Raw genomic sequence first — 22,566 nt, 5'->3', positions numbered from 1 at the left:
ACTGTTTTAGGTTATAGATATTTTGGTAGAATTCCGAGACTCCTGAGAACATTGCAAATGCTGTGTACACAGGTAGCATTTCTGAAATACAGCCACTCAGAAAATGGCAGCAAATGAATTTGTAGCACTTTTTCTAGTACTAGCATAACACAGATCATTACTGTAACTGGTTAGTACCCTAACATTTGGACTTTCAACTTCCATAAGGAAAGCAGCCTGAATTCTTGGACCAATATTTCTATATGCGATAAAATGTAGTTCCTGAATCCATGCTTAAATAATCTAGATAGAAGTGACCTGGTCAAGGTCATTGGTGAGGCACAAACTCTCTTGAAGTAAATTAGAAATATTACTGTTTTTTAGTCTTGTTTCCATAGGTGGTAATCATGGAGTATTCAAGCATGTGAAGAAGGAGAGAGAATCAATCTCTTCAGAGATTTTTGGATGTTTGAGCCAATTTAAATCCAATTGTATATAGAGAAAGGGGTCTCAAATATTCCATTCCTACTTGTTTTCTCAAAATCAACAGCTGGATAGAGAAGAGCGACCTTTGTAGCAACACATTTGCTATTGCATTAACTCGGGATTCAGATATACATTTAATGCTAGCACCTTGATTATCCATAAAGCTTACCTGCGACCTTGTACTCTGGCTGTCATTTGGAGACAACCAACTTCTCTTTGGACAGGGAAACTCAGAGAGGACCAGCTTATGCTTGAGTTCAACTCATGCAGACATTGTGAGTACAATTAGCTCAAACCATTTTGACCCTGGAATCTGATCTTGTTTAGCACCAGTACCAAGCGCAGGAGAACACCAGCTTTCCAGAGGTGCAGGGAGCAGCCCTGGGCCAGTTACTAGCTAGCTCATGGACACAAGCACACCCCTGAAACAGTCACAACATGTATCCAGAGCAGGCCAAAAAAAAAAGTAGGTAGCAGACACGAGAAGCAGGTGGCAGTAGGGCAGGCTTCGGGAGGGAGACCTTGGGGTGGGTCTCAGACTGAGGAGGGACCTAGCAAGGGCTGTGATGGTATGTGGTGGAGACTGTGTGCTGGGGCCTGTGGGTACCATGGGAGTATCATGAGGCAAGTCAGGAATATGGATGAGCTGTAGAAATATAGAGAAGGAACTGAGAACATTGGGATAGGAATGTCATGGAAACACAGCTAGAGATGAGGACATGAGTTTAGGGTACATAGGATCGACATGACTGGAATTAAAATAATTATTTGATCTGTTTGTCATGAAAGTGCTCATCTTAAATTCAGCCATTGATCAAACCGTGGTCTGTAGGTACTGCACAATTAATTTGTCTGCATGAGGAGGGAGGAAGACCGAGCCTGTTCCAGTTGAGTGTGAAACTATTGCATTCAATATGCTTCAAGGAAATAATTATTTCTCTGTGTTTTCAGTTGAAAACTGAAAGACCTGTAAGACACTGTAAGACAGTGAAAGTGATAATCACCTTCAATGTTAAAGGTTACCATCTCATCGTCTTAGCAGACTTTAAATCTCTCTCTCTGCAGCTTAACTAGCCTTTTAATCTTCTCAAAGTCTCTTATATTGCCAGTATTTTTTAAGCTTTATGTAAAAACTATCATCTTGGGAGTTTTTCAGATGTGATATAGAATACTCCAAGTACACTGCACTTTATTGAGGATTTTTTTATAGGCTTTGGAGAATTTGATATCCCTAACACACCTTTTATGTCTCTAACTATAATATGATTGAAAAATAAAGTAACAGCTATTCCAGTTTCAGCATAATCCATTTCCATGGTCTATGTTATAAACCTAAAGACAGCCTTCACTTTTGGTTGTCAAAGTCCAGCTGAACTGCCAGCTGTGACTCTCTCAAGTATAAAGCAATAGCTTAACAATAGGCATTTCCGTGTCAGCTACTGAATTCTTCTAATCTGTACAAAGAACTGGAATATTGGAATATGTTCATACCTAGTGACTTAATTTTATATTTCTAGGAGAAGAATCAAAGTAAATGAGAGCTTATGTTAAAATATATTTTGTGTACTTTTAGAAAGAATCATCGTGGTTCAAAATCAGAAATATTATTTTTAGGTGCTTATTTCTAGTCTTTTATGGGATTCTGCGTTTAGATAATGAATGTATGCCTAAAATGTGAAACTTTTTTCCTGCTATGTAGATATACAAGAAAACCATAGCATTTCGGAAGCATTCTGAGGGTTTTTAATACTAACCTTCGTGTGTGTTTTAAATATGATGTTATGTATGCTTGGTAACCCAGCCCATCTTGTTCTACATAATTATAAAATAAAACCCTCTAATATATGTATATATGTCTAAACATACCTCACTTAGTCTGAAGAGAAAGATTTGCATATGCCTGCCTACAGTTTTAGCTGCTGCAGTCTAATTCATAAAAATTATCTTTTGTAATATATTTTTTTTCACTGTGTATGTGGGTAGACTGATACAGAGAAAATTGACGCAGAGTTATTTTCTGAGTACAAATAAATGAGAAGAACTTGACACACTCTTTGCACTTTCAGAGGATGGTTCCCTTGTAGGCAATTGCTCGTGCTAAAATTACATACCAGGCTCAGCTTTGAGAAGGCCTTGTAGCTCCTTATAGTTACACCGTTCGTTGCTGCAGTTCTTGCTAAAGCAGGAACAAGCAAAATCCAAGGTAGAAGGGGTATTTAGGTACAGCATGTACTATGCTCACGGAAAGCTGTCTTTTCTTCCAAGTGTTAAAAGGCCTCCTACACAGGGCTAAAAACTTCTCAGCCCTTCCTCAGTGAGGATTAATGCTTTATTGCCATTTGTATCAGCCATCGTGGCAAACAGCTTTGCCTCACTGAGGAGCGGAGGAGGAAGAAGGCTCCTCGAGGTCCTGCCACCACAGCAGCGCTGGTTTGGTCAGAGAACTAGGGGAGTTGGGCTTACGAAACAGTTGGTAACAGAAACGAGGCAAAGCTTTGAGAACAGAGCATCGCATTATCTTCAGCAAAAACTGGTGTGGCTAAGGGTGGATTGGGGAAGGACAACAAGGGAGTACCAGTTGCAGAAATATACATTAACGTGTAGTTGGAGTTAGAGTTGGACTGCTTCAAAACTTAGAGGAGCCCAAGCTCAGTGTAATGGAATATCAGGGCTTCAACCTTGGAGCTACTCTCTGTAGCAAAGGTACTTAGGCTTTGGATAGTCTCTAGAAGAAAAAACAGTGGACTTCTTTTTTTCCCTCTCCTTTAAGTTTTCCAAATGCACCTGAGCTGCTTCTTAAACCACAGTCTCTCATCTCAGTGTGCTATAAGCTAGGTGTATCTGCTAGCACTAAGTTGGCATGTGACCTGTCTTTTGCAGCCCACAAGCAGGGGTTTAAGCTGCAGAAGCAATGAGCAAACAAGTGAAGTCCACTGACATAGGAGTACTAGGTCATGAGGGGAAAGGGGGATGGAGAGAGTGAAGTAACTGACCTTGCTCTAAGAGGTGCCACAGATAGTGAGGGCAGGAGAACGTGAGCTGGCATAAGATGAGAGTTGCGGCTGGAAAAGAACAGGGGTGCAGCCTCTGCCCTGCGTTTGTGTCTAAGGTGAACCAAACTTGGAGTCTGAAAGCGTGTTGGCAAAGCTGGGACAGCTGAGGCTGTGAAAATCCTCAAAGTTCTGATTTTCGGTTCTCCTAAAAACAGAGAACCTGTTGAAAGTTTATAAATGGCTTGCTGAGATTTAGCAACTTGAAAGGATGTGCAGGCCTTGCTGCCTGCTAAGCCAAGCTGTTACGACATTAACTGAAATTTATAGTTCTTGTTGTGTTTTACTTCAAGATTTTATATTGTTCAAAATGAAACACAAGGTGAAGTTTAATGTGCAGAATCAAAGAAAGGTGGTCTGCGCCTATTACGCATAAAGCATTTTTATAGCAAATTCCATGTAAAACCAGCAATATGAATTAACATAAGTGCAAAACACAGCTACTGAAAGAGGCCACACTTCTGTGAATGTGCTTATCTTGCTTTACTTCCAGCTAAGGCAAAATTTACATTTATCCCCTTCAGGCTTAGAGTATTAGAAATGCAGTCAGATAAGGAGGAAAACTAATGTTCACTGTGTACAGCTTAGCCACGAGGGCGAAAATGAAATTGACTTTGTCAGTCACATTAGAGGTTTAAGAAATGCAGTTTTGTGATGCACTGTCACACTCCAACAATCGCACGAATACAGACTTAATGTGTAGTGTCACAAATGCAGGGAAAATGGTTGTGTCCCCATGTAAGGGACAGAGATCCTCGGCAGTACTTCTCTCACAAAACACACTGCAGAGTTATCTCTCTCACTCAACGATATTCATCACGCTTGAGGTGAAAGGCAACCTGCACTAGGCAACTCAGAAAATGAAACCTTCAACACTGTCAGATAGCTAGAATTTTTTTTTCTTAGTAGAACACTGAAAAGAATACTTCCACCCCAAGAAGGTTGGAAGTGCTACCAGTTCAGTGTGTATTTTCAAACTAATACATTTTTAATTTAGCCTTCAGTGGAAGTTTTGTTAAAGGTCAGACTACCTTAAGCCTATAGTCTCCGAATGTATAGATTTCCTCTGAGAAATGTTTGTTTTCATTGCAAATAACTACGTTTTCCAATAACCACAGACAGTTATAAATATCGTATTTTAAGGGAACACAAACAAACAAAATACCACAAGCCCCGATATACTGATTGCCAGGCATTCCATACTACTTATTTTTTTATAACATAAACATTTCCAAAAAAAGTGTATCAGCATTATTTTTTTGATAGGATATTTACCTTTTCTCTTTCCTCCATATGTATCTGCTGGGGTGATGATACAAGAAAGCAACAAAAAAGAGAGAAGTTGCAAACTTTTCATTTCTTCTTTCTCTGAATGGGATTTGGGAAATTCACTGCTGAATTCTGCAAAGAAATGGGAAGAAAGGACAGAATTATCAATGCTTTGCAAGAATTCCTTTGCCCATTAATCATTAACCTTGAAATCTCCTGTTCACTGCTCCATTCTTTCCTTTTATGGCAAAGAAAACAGAATTTGCCTATTTCCAGCCTCTTCCTTTTTGTTTTATGCCATTTGCAGTGGAAATAATTTGGAACTGGATCTTCTTACCTTGCCCAACAGTGTTCAGCTTTGAACACAGCAGACTTGAGGGTGTTTGTGGTCAGAAATCCTGCTAAAGGCCATGGGTAGCTAACTCAAATGTGGTTGGTCAGCAGCTCAGTGTGAACACATTGCAAAATAACCATGAGAGCTGAAGGTTAATCTAAATATTTCATTAACGTAGACAAATCCCTGTATGGAAAACATCTAAAATTCTCTGTTTAAGAAGAGCTTCTCTATCAGTGGTAAAGATAGTACCAGATTTTGGGTAATTGCAAAATGTTTGAAATTAAGTGAATGAATCTTTATCACATAAAAAAATGACGAGTGGAGCACAACTAGCCAACATCTCTCTCCACTGCCAGTTAAACAATCACATGCAAGGGTGTGCAAGAACTATAGGAGTTTCAGAGAAACGGTGCCTACGAATACAGGAAGTATTATACTGGAAATCAAAGCAGAATTTTAATTAAAGCAGTGTCTTTAAATGTCACAGTGACCAGGTGTGAAATGCAAAGTGGGACGGGGAAAAAATTATCTCGGGTAATCAGCAAGTGTTAGCATAAAGTGAGACCCCACGCGAGCAGGACAAAATGCTCTCCTGAGGGCCCAGTCAGCGTCAGACTGGAGCATCCCAGTATTCCCATTGAGTTACCAGCCCACAGGGGTTAATGTTGCCAACTTCCACTGCTACCTGCATACCTTTGCTAGTATATAATTAGCCAGAGAGGTCTATGCTATACCTTGCTGCCATGCTTTACAGCATTGCAAAATTTTCCTTAGGAAGAGGCCTCTGACACAGTAAATTTTCTCATAGGTTCTGAAATTATTCCCTATGCCAAAAACAATGTTTTCTAAATACAGTGAAACAAAGTTAAGAAAAACTTTTTTTCAGAACTTTGTAACCTCCTGAAAGTTAAAGTGCCTTAGGAAAATAAAGTGTGAAGCATTGAAATCTCTGTTGTTAGGCTGCCTGATCCAGAGCAATTTGTTTACATGCGTTTGAAAGAGTTTTGCTAGGGCTCTGTTTTAATCTTTGATAAGTACTCCTCTTACAAACAGGAACAGGTCATTCAGTCTGTTCTTTCTTGGTGTCACTGGAGATCTAAATATATTCTTTCCTAAATAAGGCATTTGCTTTTAAGCTAGGTTCTTGCCATATGGATGGTGGAAGTGCAGCTGTTTCTTTGGCACTACGTTCCTGAAGCTGTCATGGAAATTGAGTTTTGCAGGCTGAGTGTGTGCGTGAGTTGGGGTTCAGGGCTGCCCAGCCCCGAGGTTTTTCTCTACGGAAACCTACATCTTCTTTCCTGCAGACCTTCTTGAATGTACCAACATTAGCAAAACCAGGGAGAGTCTCCAGAAGAGGTTTTTCAGGAGAGCTAAATGATGCAGGAGGACAAGCAAAGTTGGTTCTTAGGGAAGACAAAAGGCCTGGGAAAATGCCTCCAACCTGGAGCTGGAATAAAGAATTGCCATTGCTCTTAGAATGAGACCCTTTTTGATTTGGATTTGAGAGGGAAGGTGAAGAGATGTTCTGGATGCCATCAGGGAATCTGCAACAAGAATTTAGGCTGTGATGTTGGATGGGAAATGTGTATTTCAGTAAAGTTAACATTGGTGGAAATTACTGGTATGATTTAGTACAGCCTTGCAGCGAACCACAGTAATCAAGAAAGTAGGAGAGTACCGAGGGGAGAAAGCTTAGGAGCACATTTTTTTTGCAGACAGGAATTGTTCAGGAACAGGGTGATAGATGTGTCAGGTGCTGACCAAACTGTTGGATCTTTGTGAGGAGCTTGCCTGGGAAGAGACTGTTGGGATCAGTTCTTGGTTTACTTCTTGTTACAGCACCCATCTGAGAAACCAAAATGGCACTACAAGCATCTTGTGAAGAACTGGGCTTCATCAGCGGGTGGTTGGACTTCATGATCTTGAAGATTTTTTCCAGCCTAAATGATCTAAGATTGCTTAAAGTGGTAAGAGGAAAACTGGGACACGGAGGAGTCATAAAAGGAGGGGGTACCAGGAACCTGCCTTTCCCCCTGCTATCTGCAGCACTTCATTTGGCAATCCTACATCAGTCGTTGCTAGTATTAATTTATCGTTTCAGGTTCGACAGAATATCAGCTGTAACAATAAGAGCTAGGCAGTGCCGCAGAAATATTGCACGATATTTGAATGAAAGATTCCACAATGTATATTCAAGATGAGTTTATGTAGCACAAAATTGCATGCTATGGCACATTAATCCACAGAGAGCAGACGTGATTGTGTTCTGGAGGAAGGAGCTGCTCACAATGGGCTCCATAGTGCTGTTACACGGGGTGCTTTCTAGCGCCAGTTGCTTTTCCCTAGGTCTATTCTCTATTTGATTTGCATGAGTAGTTCCAATTATTATCTAGTCATAAAGAAAGGAATGCATCTCCTGTAATGTAATGACTATTAGAGGTAGGAGACTCCTGATAAATATTTTTTCTGTGAATCCAGATATGGAAATCATAACCTTCACCAACTTCAACATGTTTGTCTGGTCACTTGAGGAAGGTACCTACTTTGCCTGAGCTGCTGTCTCTCCTCTTGGTTAATGGTTATGTTTGTATAGCATATATAATATTCTACACATATATAACCTAAGCTGCCTTTAGGAATTAGTTCCCTATATAAAAAGTATATATAGAAACTATAAAGAAAAATGGAAGAGTGATGTAGGAGAAAGACACTGTGAACATGCAAGTCACACTGTGTCCTAACCTGTCCTAAGAGTGAGGGGAAGATTTATTCTTTTGAGTGGGCATGTTTGTTGGCAGTGCTCTGAGTAAGGCAGTGGCATATTTTTGTATTTGCAAAAATGTTGTTTCGTAAAAACAGTCTGAAATTAAATTCCTAAATTTAAATATGTTAACCATAAAATGTAAAGGATCCATTTAAGAAAAAATGATATTCTTCTACCAAATTAGTAGATCTGATCTCTTTTTTTTCTGTAACACCCAGCACTTGCACATTACGTCATTTCCCATGGTGAAGTCACTCATACCTACTGCGGTGTTCTGGATTTTTAGTTTTATTTTTTTAATACTAAATGCAAAAACAGATCACCCAAATTGTTCTTCTTTTTTTTGACACGTTTCTTCTGTGGAACAGATAAAACATATTTTGTGTTGTGTGGACGCAAATGCTTGTCTACTCTCCATGAAATAGAACCTTTTCTTAAACACACAGCTTCCAAAAATAAACTTCAAGCTTATGTTACTGTGTTTGTATCTGGTTTGCATATATATTGTAAAAGGGCTTGATAACCCTCTCTCTTCTGCTAGAGATGATGCTTGTACAACATATACCCAGGAGGTATGCTCTTAATCAGAATCCCCATCTGCTTCTTGGCTCCTGTTCCAATTATAGTTAGACATCTTGCACTTACATCTATAATAAAATTGATGGTTTCACTATTGAAAAGCAGCACGTGACTAATGGTGCATTGTACCAGGCAAGCTTTTTTCTTAAATATATCTTCTTAATCAAATTAAATAAAGGAACGGAGTGCAGAAGTTTGACAGACATACATTTTTTTTATTTTTTTTTTTTTCTGAGCCCAAACTGTTCATCAGGATGGCTTCAATCACCTGAAGACCAATAACATTGTAGTACAAGATGTTCTTTCAGGTTTAGAGGAGATTTTATGGGCCAGAACTTCAGCTGGCATAAATTGGCTTCTGTGAAGCTATAACAGTTTTCACAAGTTCAGGATCCACCCTCTGTTCCTATAATTACCCACGGACATCTGAAAAAAAGATTCATGTGAATGGTCATACTAATATATCTGAGGTTATAGAGCAGGAAGATTTTTATGTGGTTGAATTTTTAATGCAATTTTTAAATCCAGAATTTATTCTGCCAGTTTCATCATTCTTAAGATTTTTTTAATATCAAATAACTCTGAAGAGACATTTTTAGATGGAATTCTGTGTGGATTCATGGCCTATGTCAAATGTACAGCAGTTCCTGTGCATCTGAAACTTCCTTTCCAGCAATGCCTGTTGAGCAATCAGACTTTTCAGTATTAAATTCACAATTAAATCATTGATAAGCTAACCTTGTTTTCTGGTATGAAAGAAAACCACTTGTTTTCATAAACATAGCCCCGTGAAATAAGGATTTCCTTTGTGAGATGGATTCCATACTCTGTAGCCCCTGATAAAGTAGCTTTCTTCCAGGACTCATTACCCAGAATATTGTCTGACTTTCCCTGAAAGCATGGTTGGGACTAACAGTTATGTTCTTGCATTTTTCAGTTTTCTTGCAAGTTTAACACATTGTATATAAGTGTGTCTTTTCATAATTTTTAAAATATGCTTCACTGCATACCTTGTATTAGAAATAGCTGTAAACAATGAAGAGAACCAAACTGCAACTGCCAAGCAACAAGAGAATTGTGGGGTAAATGGGTCATGCGCTCCTACTTTCAACTAAAGAAAAAAAAAAAAAAAGTGTATTTCCTTTCTTGTTGGTATAGTACTTTTTGTAACAATGCATGGCTTGTTTAGTTGCCTTAGAGAATGCTACTCCTTGGCTTACATGGCTGCCTTTCTCCCTCATGGCTACACCGTTCACTTGGGGCATGTCTGAAAGCTCCACAAGTCAGCAAAACACAGATTAGATGAACAAAGGGGACAACAACTCCCCGTAAATGTGGGCTGCCCACACTTTTGTGTTATGTGTGGAATATTCTGTGCCCACTCCTGCTTTAAAACGGGTAAGGAGCTGAACGACTCCCTGACTTTCTTTACAAGTAGTTCTGCTCTTCACAAATACTGGGCTATATTTCTGCATGGTTATGCATTACTGGAAAGGGTTGTCCGGCCAGGCTGCAAAATGTTTCTCCACCTGCATTCAATCTATTTTGGGTTTTCACTGCTGTCAGCTCCCTATCTCAGAGATGATTGTGTGGCCTCTAAAATTTTGTATTGAATTTATTATTGTTAAAGCAAAATTTTTGTAGAGCTGTGATCTCTAACATGTAGGAAAGCTTCCCATGATTCGGCACTGCAGTGTCATGCTGTGAAGAATAGGGGTGGTTTTGGTAACCCTGGCGTGCCTGCTGCTGATACTGTTTCTTCTGTTTATGGCAAAGTGCTGTAAGCCTGTATGTAGACGTGTGTAGAGCAGACGTTTCTCTTCATTGGACTGTGTATGAACTGGCTAAACTTGTGCAACACATCTCATTGGAAGGCTGAAACCCAGTCCAACCTCTTCTATTTCATTTCGTTTTTTGTGTGTGTGTTGTTTTTTTTCTTTCTCCCTGGGGACTGAGCTTTATGGTTTTAAGCAAAAACAACGCAAATGCAATGCCTTTTGAAGCTGCCTTGCTTGTTCACCTTCACATCAAAGAGCATCACATCTGAATGAGATGAATACATGGGAAAAACAGCAATGCTCTCCCCCTTCCCTTCCCACTACGGTGCATAGAAGGAGGGAGACTTTTTGATAACAGATATAAAGCAGACATGTTTCACAAATTGATTGATGGCTCTAATGAATAAAGAGAACAGCAAGAGCGAGACAACTAGGGGTTATTGTAGGCAACATATTTGAAGAGGATACACTTGAAAGCACTTAAAACAAAAGGCAGAGAACCATGCCAAAGTAAAAGAACTTGAAAGACATTAAACATTCAAGTGCTGATTGATGATGACTATTAGGAGTTAACACACTTACAAGAGCAAAACCTGGATTTCTCTGTGGAGTTGCTGTCACTGAAATTGAGTCTTTATGAAAAGGGAAGAACAAACAAACAACAAAGGTGAATGAAGAAGAATTGGAATTACATACACAGAGTAGATATAAGCAAATAAATCTGAATGCTGAAAGAAAAATCCCTTTGGAAAAAAAAGGAAAAACAGAGAGAGAAAAAAAATATGTATCTGAATGGATATATATCCATTAGTCTTAATAGCATAGGCAGAGTAATCAGTAGTAAAAAAACATTTCCAGGCAGTCATTTCTCCTGTACCCACTGACTGCATCATTTTCAACACGTCTCTCTTACAAGTGGTTCTGGCCACCAGGGCCAGGGGGCAGCTCCAAGGACAATAACAAAGGTCAAAATCAGAAAAAAAAAAAAAAAAAAAAAAAAAAAAAGGGGGGGGGGGGGGGCTTTGAGACATCAACCAACACCCCCCCCCGAAGAGCTTCCACTCTCTCCTCACCCTAGTGTTTCTGTGCTCTAACTCAGTGCAGCTAGCATCGCTTTGGCTTTTTATTAGCTAGTGTAAAGAACTGGGAGGATGAGAAAGTATGGGCAGTCAGCAGACTGCGATGGTTAATTCCAAACGCCTGGATTGCTCTGGGGCCTGAAACAGCTCTTGCTAGTCTTCTACCAGAAGTCAGATACTGGATTGGATAGACCCTTAGGCCGGATGTATTGTGGCAGTTCCTACATTTCTACAAGATTAGAGAAGATTACAGAATAGAAAATTGGCTTACTTAAAGGATGGAGAAGCCTTAAATACTTCAAGCATCAGTTAGGATAAACATATATTTAAAAGCTTCTCCAAATTTTCTGAAAATCTGGTCTGAAAAACTGCCTGAAAATATTTTCATGAGCTTTTCCTTTCCAAAATGTCTGGAGCTAGACAGAAGAATGCAGCAGTAAAGCAATATTGGAAGTATTTAACCTTTTTGAGCCTTAACATTTCAGCTCAGTTTCATGTTCTGTTTGGCATAGATTTTTGAATCAGTTTGACCAGTCTTAATTGATTTGGGACAAGCAATGTGATATTTTTAATGGGATTTATGTCAGCAGATTGTATAATCAGCTGTTTGCTTTTTTCTTTTTTTTTTTTCTTTTTTTTTTCTTTTTTTTTCCCTTGGTAATTCTGTAGGTGTAACAAGGGAATTTGAAACAACATTGTGGTTTTTCAGTCTGCTTTCTGTTGTGCCGATGGGAACCGTGCTCCACGGGGTTGGATTTTATAAAGGTTATGCTTGTTTGCAAGTTCTTCAGGAAAAGGCACAAGCTTATGCTTATTTCTTGTAGTAAGATGAACATATCTTAAAATTTCTGTTGTCTTATTTCTAAAGGTACAGCTATAAGACTGGCATCCCAAGTGACCAGAAGTCTTCAGCAAATGAACACCATTAAAGAATATGACAGTCAGATCGTAGCTTGTAATAAGCAGAGCAATATCTGCAGATTATGTTTTAGATACCTAGGGGAAAGTGTAGAAAAAGCTTTTGCCAGGCATAAGCTATGGATCACTCGTTATTCTCTCACACTGACAAATCTCAGACTCTTTCATGAGCAAGAAATTTATTTTAAATGTAAAAAAATATGTACACCCCAAACACTTGAAGTGCAAGTTGACATCTTAAAATGAGAATGCCAAACGTATGTCTAGATAGTAATGGTTAACTACCATTTGTGTGGCTGGCTGAGTAATACATACGTTCAATATACACGAGTCAGCACTGTGCCAAAGATGAAGATCCAGTCAAGCTGGAGGAGGGTGGACTGGTGGTATCTTCCCACATACATCTTGTCAGAATAATTCCCGTTCAGTTCACAAGAAAACAGCTAAAAAGGCAAAGAAGTCCAAAGACAAAACCCTTCAGACAATGAAAAATGCTCCTAGCTAGTTTCTAGCTAGTCCATGCAGTCAGTTTGCTTCCTGCAATCTCCTTCCCTCGCTGTTGGCTGGGGAATGCTGCCGGTCCCTTCAATCCCACAACGGCTTGCTTTTTTAATTGGAAGCAGACCTCACCTACCAAGGGAAAGGACGATGTACACAAAACATGTACCTCATTCTTCTTCTTGTCAAGGCAAAAGAAGGTAAGTAGTGATTATGTGGAGAGGTATGGTAGCTATTTTATTAGTTCATATGAGAAACAAGTTTCCTAGAAGCAGCTACCCCTTTTTGAAATTTTCTCCCTGTATGTTGTAATAAATAAAATTCAGTGCTCAATGATCTCTTGTTCATTTCAGTGACAAATGTAGGCAGGAAATCAGCTTGCTGAAGAGACTGATCACAGCGATTGGGAAGTTTAGTGTTACTGAATGGTAAAAGCATTGATAATTTTGTTCACTGAAGTGCAAATGAAAATAGCAAGAACTGAAATTCTTGTTTCTCTGTTATTTCTGAAGCTGCAAATCTTTGTCTCCTGGATTAACCACAGGATAAGTGATTACCTGTATTGACATTCCAAAGTCCACACTTGTTGAAGTGATTCACGGCAACAAATCAGTGTTATACCTGAAGGGACTGTGGCTATGAATTCAAACAAGTTTTTGGTAGCATCCTGTGCTGAAGTTCCACAACTGAGATGAGAAATACAAAGACCTATTAAACACTGAATTTAGCACAGATGTTTCCTGTTAAAACATGTTAGTAAAATTCTGGTGTTCAGTAGGCCTTTAGTATCCACCTGTGGTATTGATTTCTAGGATTTCAGAATAGAACAAAAAAATAGGCATGTAATTTAAAAGAAGACCCACTGGGGTGTTTTGTATCCCTCCACTTCCTATTTTTCTAACTATGCTCCTTGATCTGTATATGGAAACCTTTTATGGGGGCAACATGGATAAGACAAAGCAAGTTCTCCATCTGGGAGTCACATGTTGCAGCCAAGTGCACCACAAACAAGCATTTGAGCATGTGCTACATACATAAGTGAAGATGGAGAAAGGCTGACTGTGCCCTTTGCATAACCATAATATCATTTGCCAATGACCAGTCTGTGCTTGCGGCTTTTAAGTAGCTTTTGTTCAACAAACTGCTTAGGAAGTGCTTTTGCTTGAAGAGGAATGTGAGCAAAGGGCTGAAGACAAACTGCTGAGCGATTGGGTGAGTGCTGCAGGAACACCACAGGTCAATAACCAAGGCAGTTGCCACAGACCCACTCAAATGAAATGGTGGCAAATCTTATCTTTCTGTAACTTGGTGGGGAGATAAAAGAGAAAACACCAAGTACCAAGGCAAGAAGTAGATTCCTGATGCCTCCTCCCATTCTTCCAAGTGTTAAAATTGCATAAATACAATTTATTTCCTACTTTTGAAGGCTGAGAAATAAAGCTCTAGGACATGATTTAATTGCAAAATGGTCATCACCATTTAACTGTGATTTTGGGTTTTGCTTTTCTACTAGTTCGGCATTTTAGGTGTTTACTTTCCAAACACTAAGGATGTGTCCCTGAGCATGACCATGGCAGTATCACTGTGGCTGATGCTAGAGAAACGATAGGGTTGGAGACATTTCATTTTCGTTTTTTTTTTTTTTGTTCTTTAGAGACTTGATTCATCCAAATGCTTTAATTATTTAGCAATTTCTATAAAGTTCAATTAAATTACTTAAGAGTAGGCACATGCTTAAAATCTGCTGGTTTAGGATTTCTCAGTTAAGGTCCATTTATGAGATACAGATTCTGCTTTTAGGTACCCTAGTGTAATTCAGAGTCGTTTCACCAGGGCAGATGGATTTGTATTCACAGTGCTGAGAGCAGAGATTGCCCCAGATTGTGATGTAGCACTGAGGGGATTTCCTTCATTCCTTTTTGCCTAGTCACTTTGCACGCTGTTGTCATTAAGCTGTTGTGGCTAGCCATGGATGTGTTTTCCTGGTATGGGGTGATTTGCTGCTGGTACAGCCACTGGTGCAAGGTGCTGAAAGTCTCTGCTATTGTACCTTTCTAGAGAATAGCAAGGGAAAGAGGAGTCTGATTTCATCTCCAGAAAGACCATTAAAAGTTTCAGCCCAGCTACAGCAGGTCATCAAGGACTGTTTCTATGCATTTTTAAAAAATATTTATTAATGATAAAATCTAATAGCATGACAGTGAGTATTGTAGATTCCAGCTATTTTGTCTTTGCTTTTGTTCTGTCTCCCATTCTCTGCCGGTGAGAACTATTTCTCTTTTTCTGTCTGCATCTTTATGTACTGGCAGTTCTCTCCCTTATTCTTTACTTCCTCCGTGGCACAGGTGAGACACATTTCAAGCTCTCCTGAGAAGGAGGTTTCCAAGCCATCTGTATATGTCTCCCACTCACTGTAGCATTGTATAAAGGTTAAAAGGAATTGACTTATAAAAATATTGTACAATGTCCTCTGCAGCATCAGGCAAAGCTGGTAAAAAGTGTGCCCAAGGCAGATGTGTTGAATACCACCATTAATATTGTTTACAGACTGGAAAGGAAAAAGCAAATTTTTTTTTTCTAAACTGTTCTGTTGCCTGTTAAGAGATGTCTTTAAACAATTCTGCAACATTCAGCTTAAAAACATGAACAATAACATCATACCTAGTATTTAAAATATATTAGGAAACAGGTGTTTGGATCTGGGTTCTTTCTGTCTCCCGGTTTCCTGTTAGCTCATAGGTAATTCACTCAACTTTCTGTTGGCTCGGATGTCCCATTGAAAAGGGGAGTTCAGTAGTATTTATTTTTCTAGAATGTGGTGACGTTGAATGAATCCTCTGTAAATGACGAAGTATTTTCTGGAGAAAAGGTGCTATGTAAGTCAAAGTAATAGTTCTGTATCTAAATGAATACTTCAATCTGGCAGATGGGAGTAAGGCTTAAGAAAAACGTGGAACATTTTTTCCCTTGCATATTTCTGCTATTTTTGTATCTCATCTCTTTGAAATGAATGCCTGTTAAACGAACATAAATGTTAACAGAATACATTTTCCCACACAGTTACATGTTCCCACATCAAGAACTTTAAAGTTACTGGGTTTAGACCGCACACATTACCAGGGCAGGCTCTCAGTGCAGAGGCAAACAGCCATGCCACGCTGTTCGCTCAGCTTTGCTCCTCTGCAGTGGGGCCTTGCTTCATCCCACCACCTACCTGTATCTGTTGGGATCCTGCACATTTCTTTCTGAGGAAGACAATAGCTCTAGAAATGTGTTGACTATCTTTTGCAGTCTGGCGGGCTGATCAGCTTTCTGTGGGCTTTGAATAAAGACTGTTTTTTGGCAGTGGAGGGTGAAGTGTGCTGTGGCTCTGTTCACAGCAAAACGATGACACCCACAAGGAAGGTCTGCGTCCTCATCGCCCACTGCAGATAACCTGAGGCTTTTTGCTCTTACAACCAATGACAAACCCAAACTGCTTCACACACAGGCTCCCTGCATCTTCTCTGATTCCTGATTCTTTTTGTAGGCCTTCCTACTGAGGAGCATGATAGTTTTCTTTCTCAAAACCGTAAGAAGTAGCATGTTGTTTGTTGAATAAGTTGGGAGAAAAAGCACAGGTGTTGATCTGGTAAACCATCAAGCTGACCGATGGGCTTACGGTGATCGGGGAATAGGTAAGCAGTCTGAAATGCATTTACCTTGGAGAAAAAGAAGAGGCCCATGAGCAAAGACCTCATCCATGGAATGCAAACCTTTCTAACCCCATACTTGCTGTGGCAATGTGGACCTGTACCCCTATGGCTGCATATTTCTTCACTCTACTCCATGGCATCAAGCTCAGAGCAGCTACTGCTGGCTTGCAGTGCCCTCCCCCCAACTTTAGGACCAGCACAGAACTACATAGCTATCCTCTTCCTTGCAAGATTTGTCTAGTTTAGCTCAAGCAGGGCTCAGTGCCCTGTTGTGTGTTCCATTCTTTTCTCTGTTCTAATTATAATTTCAAAATTATTATTATTATTATTTTAATTTCCAGATTCCATTTGGCATCTTGTACCAAAATTTCCTGCGGAGAAAGAACTCAGACTATGGGATAGAAACCTTGGCACATTCCCTCACAGATGGTCCAATCTGCTCTGCAGTGTATGCCTGACAGCTAGTTAATCTGGCAGTGCAAGAACACACATTTGAAAATGCAAGTTCTAGATCAGCTTCAGGTAAGCACCTCAGCTATGTTCTGTAACCTGAAATTGTAGGCATGCAATGGCACACAAACCACATTTAAAGAGAATGATCCTTTTACCATCACTTATGGAGATGTTTAGGGCAACTTACAAAATGTTACAAAAGGTGACTGAGAAAAATAAGCTCATTCACTTGCTATTCAAGGACTTTCACCTTCTCTAGAAAATAAGACAGGGGAGTCTAAGTTAAAGATTGAAAACCATTCCACTAAATAAAACATTTTCAAAACTTTGGCAATGTATTGGATAAATGCTTTGCATTGTAAATTTGTTAGGTCAGACTTTCTACTGAATTTAGTGAAACCATTCTACTTCAATATACTGTTTCTAAAGTATAATTGAATTACATATATATGTCTCATGTATATATGTCTCTAGGAAACTGCATCATGAAAAGTGCAATAAGACTGCATAATATGTCATGGTTTTGTGTTACTGGTGCATTACACAAGTGCATACTTTATTATATTTATAGTAATTTCATTTTGATACAGAAGGCCTAATAAAGATGCATCAATGCTCAGTACCAAAAATCTGAAACATATTTAAAACTCCATTTGTAACTAAACATTTGGGAGTTTTTTCTTTATACAACTACAGGACCATTTTCATTCTCTCTCCCCCTCTCTCTCTCTTTTTAGAGAAAGAAGTTGCTGTGTTTCTAACTACAAAATAGCATAGTGATTCTTAAAAAATTCTGTCCTCCACTCTGTTTATTCCATATTAGTGAAATTACCATGTAAAATCCTACAAAATTTATTATACTTTAAATGCATCAGTTTTTGTAAACGGAAAAAGATAAAAAATGAATTCCACTTGTTCTGAAATCACAGTCTCCAAATGGCAACAACAAATTCCTCAGAATGATACCTCAATTTTTGCCTGCCCATGTAGTATTTATGAAGAGATAAGTTAATGCAAGGAATTAAATGAGTCATTCACTCAAAGTTTAAGGCTAAGCATTGGTCAGAATATTTGATAAAATATTTTCCCACTCCTTTTTCCTGCAGAAATAAGAAATTCAAATCAAGAATTTGGGATTCCATTATGTCTTTATAGATCATATATCAATGTAAAATTTTAAATGGGTGCAGAATTTCTCCATAATTCTTTTTAGAGAAAAAATAGAAGTCTGCATAAAAGCTATTAGAAGTGTCCCTAGGGATTCCAGCTAGATTATGATAATTTTTGTTATGAATTAATCTTAGAATATTTCACAGCAGCAAAAACCCTGAACATTTTTTTTTTAAATCACAATTTTATGAATAGTTCTTTAACATTAAAGCTTGCCCACAGTTCCGGTTTTCAAAGGTTCTGAGTATTCCCAAATTTAATGCAGTTCCAGTCCCTTTCCTCTAAAAATAACCAATTTCAAAATTAGCAGACACGATAATTTGGGCAATAGGGTAATTTCCAGACGAATCGCTCTTCATGGGAGGATTAAAGGTTATGTTTAAACATACACCATTACATATAGTTTTGTTTTCCATTTAGAATTAGGCAGAGTTGGTCCACCTTTAAGAACTGGTGTCATTTTCCGATTCTTTTTTTGATGTAGATATAGTTTCTTTACAAATTTTTCACTCTTTCAAGACTCTGTTTCATGCATTGTAATATTTATTCCCTTTGAGAGGAACAAAATACATGATGAAATTAAATTCTTACTTGGAATTACAGGATATACCTATATTCATCTTAGAACTCAGAACAAAGCATGTCTACGCTATATCACTGGCAGATGACTACTGCTGTTGTCTTTAGAGAGCTGTCAGTGCTGTTATTGAGTGTTTCGCATACAGACAGTCTTCATTCAGAATTTTGACAACCTAAGGTTTGGACATAGAATATTTAGTTTGCATTGGCTTGCATTTTGAGCCACGTATCCCTCTATTTTGCTGCACATTGTTGGGGAGCTCTTACTGGAGCTGTCTGGATTATGTGGGGATGGTTTTATTTTATAAAACAATACCAAGCAAAACAGAAGGCAAAAGGAGTTGCTTTGGGGAGAAGATGATCTCATTGCTTGGAAGAAAAAAATTACCTGATGTTAAATTAAACACTTACCGAAATGAATACAACAGAATATGACAACAAAGAATTTAGATAATAACTTGAAAAAAAAGGATTTAAACAATAACTTGAAAATAAGGATTTAGACAATGTTTCCTCATTCATTCAGTGCATGTGATAAGCTAAATCAAAGTTGCACAAGTAATTTTACATTAAGCACATGGCTTTCTAGTGATAGCTACTAGCAATGAATTACATGGCCCAGTTACTATGGTCATGATAACAGCTGACATTGTACAATGTGGACAGTTTCCTAATGTACCAAGTAAGGAAAGTTGAAATGTAAAAGGGACATGTATACTATCATTTCTGGAAGAAAGTGGTTCCCTAAAAGGCTACTCAGTTTTGCTAGTGCCTAAGATTTCACCCAGGCAAAGTGGGTGCTAAGACTAGTGAGTGCAGGGAAGGAAGCCCACAGAAAATCTGACTTCATGAGTTGAGCTTCATTCACTAGGAATGAACCAAATCAGGCAGCTAGAGACGTGAGCTGTAATGGCATACAACCAGATGGAGCAGTACTTCAGTGCTCACTGGCTCTGAGCTGGTGGCACCTCCAGGGCAGGCCCTGAGGATGCAGCTCATAGCATAGGTATTTGTTATGTGGAGATCCAGTCACCTCCTTTTCAAGCAACACCAAAATGCCATTATGATCCTTTTCTGGAACAGAAAGAATCATGAGGAAAATAATTTTCAGTCCCAGAAGAAAGCGAATAAAATTCCTTAAAAATTTGGGCTGCCAAGGGAGGAACTACTGCAATATATATCATCCATAAATATATTTAAAATATCTGAGCTACAGTGGTCAGTATGATGCCTTCTGGGAAATTTTTCCATTTCTTTTAAGATGTGTTTTGCTATTTTGAGTGACAGAAACTCAGATCTATGGAAAATGGAAAAATTCAGAAGTGAGTATATCCTTTTCCCTGGGCAGGCACTCTGGTTCACCTGAAGAAATACTCCTCCTCCTCCTCTGCTGATGCAAATCAGATGGCCTTTTTAAGATTCCACAAATAATATTTTCATTACACAATTATTAGGGATTTTATATGGTGAGCTTTCTGGGTTACTATGGTGTAACAATATTAAGTTAAGGCAACACATGCATCGTATCTTTTAGCTTCAACTGCTAACTTTAAATGAAAAAAGAGCACCCTTTGACTACAGTTCTTGGACTTCAGTCAGTCAGCCTTTGAAGAAACAGAAGGTGTTTTCTGTATAAATCAGGACCAGACTTAAACAAATGGGTCAATTTGCATGCTGAATTTGAAGTTAAGATTAGGTATACAAAGGATATTACAAGAAACTGTGGTCAAATTTAAAAAAATCAGTACAAAGCTAAAGTTTATTGCCAGTACTGTTCTTGCCGATCAAAGCTATGCTAATGTGATCTAGGGTTACTTTAATATTTTGCAGCCTCTCATTCCCTCAGCGCGTGTTTTAAGCATGCATATCACTCACTTGCTTTTATAATAAAATAACTTGAAAAAGCCTTCTGCTTTGTATTGGCCTCCTGAGGTAGAAAGTCACAGAGATTTTAAGTCTCGCATTGCTTGCACCAGCTTCATTATGTTTGATGAAAGAAATATCTTGGTCATATCTCATAACATGCAGTACTTCCTCAATAACTAGATTGCTTTAAGGAAGGACATTTTTCACCTGGATAATGAAATCATATCGTAGTTATTTCCCTGGTCTTCTGTGTATGATGCGTATAGGATGTTGGCTACATATTAATAACTACTGCAGAACATGATGGAAAGCTTTGAAAAATGATTTTGTCTTTAGAGATGGATGTGTGGAGTCTCTATGGTCTTCCTGAAAGATGTACTGTGCAGCTTTTTATTCTCTGAGCAGGAAGAGATGTGTGTATAATCTAAATATAATTTTGGGTCAGAGTGTAAATGGTAGGCTCTGTGAAATCCATGACTTAAGACCAGACCTATCAATTATGTCAGTGGGAGATTACTGCCAAGACCAAATGTAGATTATAGGCCTGGCTACGTTTGCAGTCAGGAAGCTTTGCTGGTGCACCAGTCTTGGCGTGCAAAGAGTGTGTTACAAATGTGGATGCAGCACATTCCTGTTTACTGTGGTTGAGGTGCTCTTCCCCCGCCCTCCCCGCCTTCCCAGAAAAAACAACCTCCACACAACTGCGTCTGCACTAGGGCTTTTGCTTATGTAAATAACTATATGTCAGTTTGGTTCATGCTCATATCAAGAGTATTTATTTACCAGCTCTGACTCAGAAGCTCCTTACACACGTTAGATAACAGCTGCCCAATAAAGGTGTGCTGGCACAAAACGATCTGAAGCCTAGCCTTCAGTTCATGGCCTAATAGGGCTAAACTGAGCCCTTCTCTATACCCTTTTGCAGGGGTTGAGCAGTGGCAGGGGAGGCCCAGGATTTCCTGTTGTCTATATGCCTGAGAAGCACGAAAGGGGGAATAGCTGGCATGCTACCATCACCATGCTGTGCGTAGTCGGGCTGGGATTCTGCATTATTCTGCATTACATACGCAGGTAGAGTCCTGTGCATGGGTATCAGAAACTACAGTAAGGACCTTTAAATAAGAGATCTGGCCTGTTGAATTTCCTGCTCTTTTTCCTTTTCCAAGGCTCACTGCCCACCAGTCTTCAGGCATGTCGTTCCAGCTGTATGCCTACAGCTAAAAAGCAGCTGTGTCCCTGAAGCTCCAGACTACATCTTTATTGCATCTTTTAGTCTTTGAGTAAGATCTTGGCCATTCTGGACTAACTTGGGGGGGTTCATATTGTCTTTAAATTGGTAGAAAGTATATGCTAACTTTTACCAAATCTAACTAAACAGCTATGAAGAAAACATGTGGTCCTCCTGTGAAAATTCCTTCCTAATCTCTATGAATATACGTGACTTACTTTCTCTCAAGAGCATAAATTCCTTGCTGACTACATTGCATTCCGGTGGGTTGGTGGGTGAACACCTTCGTCCACTACTCCAGAAGGCAGGACAGTAAATCCTCGCAGCGGCCAAGTCCTTTCCTTCTATTGGATCTCGATGGACATTTTCATAAGGCTCTTGATTCCACGAGGCAGGAATAGAAATAATGTCTCACCTGGGATAATCCCAAATCATTTTAGAGCATCCAGAACCCCGGTCAGTCATCAAATTAAAATTGCAAAGGACGCTTTTCTTTCTAATCTTTGTCTTGGTAAGCAAGTAGAAGTAAAAGCTCCTAGCAGAAGCCTAATTTGCCTTGAAACAATTCAATAGAAAACTGTTGGTCTTCTTCCTGGCCATAAGACAAGATTATTATATTAAAACAAATTAAGGCTTTTCAGTGTACACAGTACAATATAATGACTGCTTTTTTTTTTTTTTTTTTTTTTTTAATTCATTTTTGCCATACATTTTTGCATGGGTTTTATAACTGAGGGATTGCAAGGCATTTAATATAGAAGGAAAAGAGATGTTGAGTGCAGAAGCTTTGTTAAACAAAGAAGTAGAAAGAACGTATCTTAAAAAGCTCAGAGGA

The 22,566-nt window shown here is 38.9% G+C and overlaps 1 protein-coding gene across 4 annotated transcripts in view; it reads right to left on the bottom strand.

Annotated features, from left to right (window-relative positions):
* Positions 1 to 22,566, bottom strand: part of LIPC (lipase C, hepatic type) — a 71,095-nt gene that overhangs the window by 45,985 nt on the left and 2,544 nt on the right. For 2 of the 4 annotated variants that reach the window (XM_035335534.1, XM_035335536.1), the window contains exon 2: positions 4,791 to 4,916. In XM_035335534.1, coding sequence (XP_035191425.1) covers positions 4,791 to 4,916 — 126 coding nt within the window. Of the gene's footprint in view, positions 1 to 4,790; positions 4,917 to 5,121; positions 5,214 to 22,566 lie in introns of those variants that run through there. The other 2 variants (XM_035335537.1, XM_035335535.1) reach the window with 2 other exon arrangements.

The sequence above is a fragment of the Oxyura jamaicensis genome, chromosome 10 (assembly GCF_011077185.1).
Source record: "Oxyura jamaicensis isolate SHBP4307 breed ruddy duck chromosome 10, BPBGC_Ojam_1.0, whole genome shotgun sequence".
NCBI lineage: Eukaryota > Metazoa > Chordata > Aves > Anseriformes > Anatidae > Oxyura > Oxyura jamaicensis.
The sequence above is the reverse complement of the archived record's forward strand: the minus strand, read 5'-3'. Positions and strand labels throughout refer to the sequence as shown.